The sequence below is a fragment of the Phytophthora parasitica genome (assembly GCF_000247585.1).
Source record: "Phytophthora parasitica INRA-310 unplaced genomic scaffold supercont2.6, whole genome shotgun sequence".
Classification (NCBI taxonomy): Eukaryota; Oomycota; class Peronosporomycetes; order Peronosporales; family Peronosporaceae; genus Phytophthora; species Phytophthora nicotianae.
This window is the reverse complement of record NW_008648992.1, coordinates 173,142-175,275: the sequence shown is the minus strand read 5'-3', so window position 1 is coordinate 175,275 and position 2,134 is coordinate 173,142. Positions and strand designations below refer to the sequence as shown.

General features: G+C 50.6%; 2 protein-coding genes across 2 annotated transcripts in view; one reads left to right on the top strand and one right to left on the bottom strand.

Annotated features, from left to right (window-relative positions):
• Positions 1–1,403, top strand: PPTG_03776 (hypothetical protein). Its single transcript, XM_008897545.1, has one exon. The coding sequence runs from the start codon at positions 79–81 to the stop codon at positions 508–510; it is 432 nt and encodes a 143-aa protein (XP_008895793.1). The 5' UTR covers positions 1–78; the 3' UTR covers positions 511–1,403.
• Positions 1,404–1,906: 503 nt separating this feature from the next.
• Positions 1,907–2,134, bottom strand: part of PPTG_03775 (hypothetical protein) — a gene marked incomplete at both ends in the record, with an annotated part of 2,889 nt that continues 2,661 nt past the window's right edge. The window contains one exon of the mRNA XM_008897544.1: positions 1,907–2,129. Within this exon, the coding sequence (XP_008895792.1) occupies positions 1,907–2,129 (223 nt within the window). The remainder of the gene's footprint in view (positions 2,130–2,134) is intronic.

Here is a 2,134-nt window from a genome sequence, read left to right as displayed (position 1 = left end):
AATGGAGATGGCCAAGTTTCTCTGCGCGAATTATTGGCAACTTGTTTCCACTTTGCCTCCAAAGAGCACATCGACTCCATGCTGCAACTGGCAAAGGTGGGAAGTGTTCGTGCATTTCTCTTGGGTGAGGATAATGAGGACGATGACGGAAAATCCTCGTCATCACCATTTGCTGGTGCTGCAGACAAGCTCGAACCAAAGCACAGAAGCGAATTAATGGCCATTTTCCGAGTGTTCGATCACAACGGTGATGGTGGCGTGAGTATGCAGGAAATCATGGAGGCACTACGGGTCGACGACGACGACGTGATGGCGGCCGTCATGACCAAAGAGCGTGAGAAAGCAGGCAACCGAATTACGGAACCCGTGGTGTCGAGCGGACTCACGCGTGAGGACGTGGAGTTAATCTACAGCGAATTCGATCGCGACAAGGACGCAACGTTGGACTTTGACGAGTTCGTCGCTGTCATGGCGAACCTCTACGCGCACAAACCGAGCCTGCTTCGATAGCTCACCGACAGTGGCCAATGTAATGATATCCATTCAAATTGAACCAAGTAACTACTGTGGTTTGTTGCACAGACAAGTGGAATCGATTTTACCAGCTGAAACCCGAGTCATCACCGAACAGCGAAGTTGAGCCACGCGATCAAATTACTGCTTCGCGACACGTTGGTTGGAATGCACTATGGTACATTAGTGCGACAGTATCTGGCGACAGCGGTTTGCGGTTGGATAGGATAATACAGTTCACACGTTTGGTTAGCTGGTGGATTCTCGGATCATGTTGCAAGGCGAGGAAGCGATGGCAAACAAGGCCAACGAATAAAAAGTTCAAGTCGGTCCGCCCCTGTTGCATTAATGGAAAGCCTTCATGAAAGATGGCGCCGTTAACTGCATCGTGCTGTCGAATGACAAGTTCGTCTCAGGAAAACCAGCACACGACGTCCAGTTCCTGTTGCCATTATTAACGCTGATGTCGCAGTTGAGCTACGAAACCATTATCCAAGGTAACGCAAGGAGGAGTACCTGGAGCTCGAAGCAACCACTTCCTTTCGTACGGCAACGTCGTGGTAAAGTGATAATAACGCAATTCGGTGAGTTGTAGGCGGACGTTGTTGTTGCCTTGTGGCATCATTGTGCCCCCTGACTCAAATGCCAAACGCGAAAACAGACTTCTGCAAAAGGTTGTCTGCCCTTTTGTGGATCAATTGGTCTCTTGGGGTGGTGAAAACTGTGGGGGCCACACGCCTTGAGGCTCTCTCGCCATCCGAACGTACGATTCCAGGCTGAATCGCTTTGTCATTTCGCACACGTATTATTTTGTTTTGAAACACCTTTATTACTTCGGAGTATACAGAATTTCCATAATTAAATTGCATGTCCGGTGTGACAAAAGTGCATTTTACCATCCTCAAGATGTTCGAGGCAAAGCCCAAGCACACAGCGATCGTAAAACTCCGGGTCCGATCCTGTTGATCCCCTCTCGATTTGCCATCGATCCCTTCAGCAATACTGAGCTGTAGTATGAACAGCCGATGTTAGTTTTCGGACAAAAAAGCGCAAGTGCGCGAGACACCCTGGTGTGCCACGGCTGTGCGCTTGTCGACCCCATTCTCCATCTTGCCGACAGAAACGCAGGAGAACTCCACCGTCACCTTGGTGACGGTATCGAAATTCCAGGCATGAGCCACCGATTCCCAATTCAGGAGGCGGTGTTCCCACCGCTGCAACTATCTGAGTCTGCCAAGGACAAATTCATCAACACAGCGTTGATGCAACTCACAAGAGCGTTGCGCGATTACGATAAGTACCAAAAGTGGCAGGCATCTCGACCCCCGAGTCTTCGGTACCAGCTTCATCCGGCCATGTGGAAACCTATTAAGACGTGCGAACAGCTCACAGTTTACCGTCGAGTACCTGCGGATGACGCAGTAGTCACGGCACCGACAGGGGGATCAAGGAGACGAGCACGTAGTAGAACACTTGAAGCGATGAGACTGGCTGCAGCTACAGGTGTGGACTCAGTGTCTTCAGCTCCAAAGGAATCCGTCACAGATTCGTCATGGCCTGGAATTCCGACTCGAGGGTCAGGACCAACGACTAACTGTGAGTGGAGCATGCCAACGCTTCT

Bases quoted from the DNA above. Each gene is read 5' to 3' on its own strand.
- PPTG_03776 (XM_008897545.1), top strand. From the start codon at position 79: ATGCTGCAACTGGCAAAGGTGGGAAGTGTTCGTGCATTTCTCTTGGGT.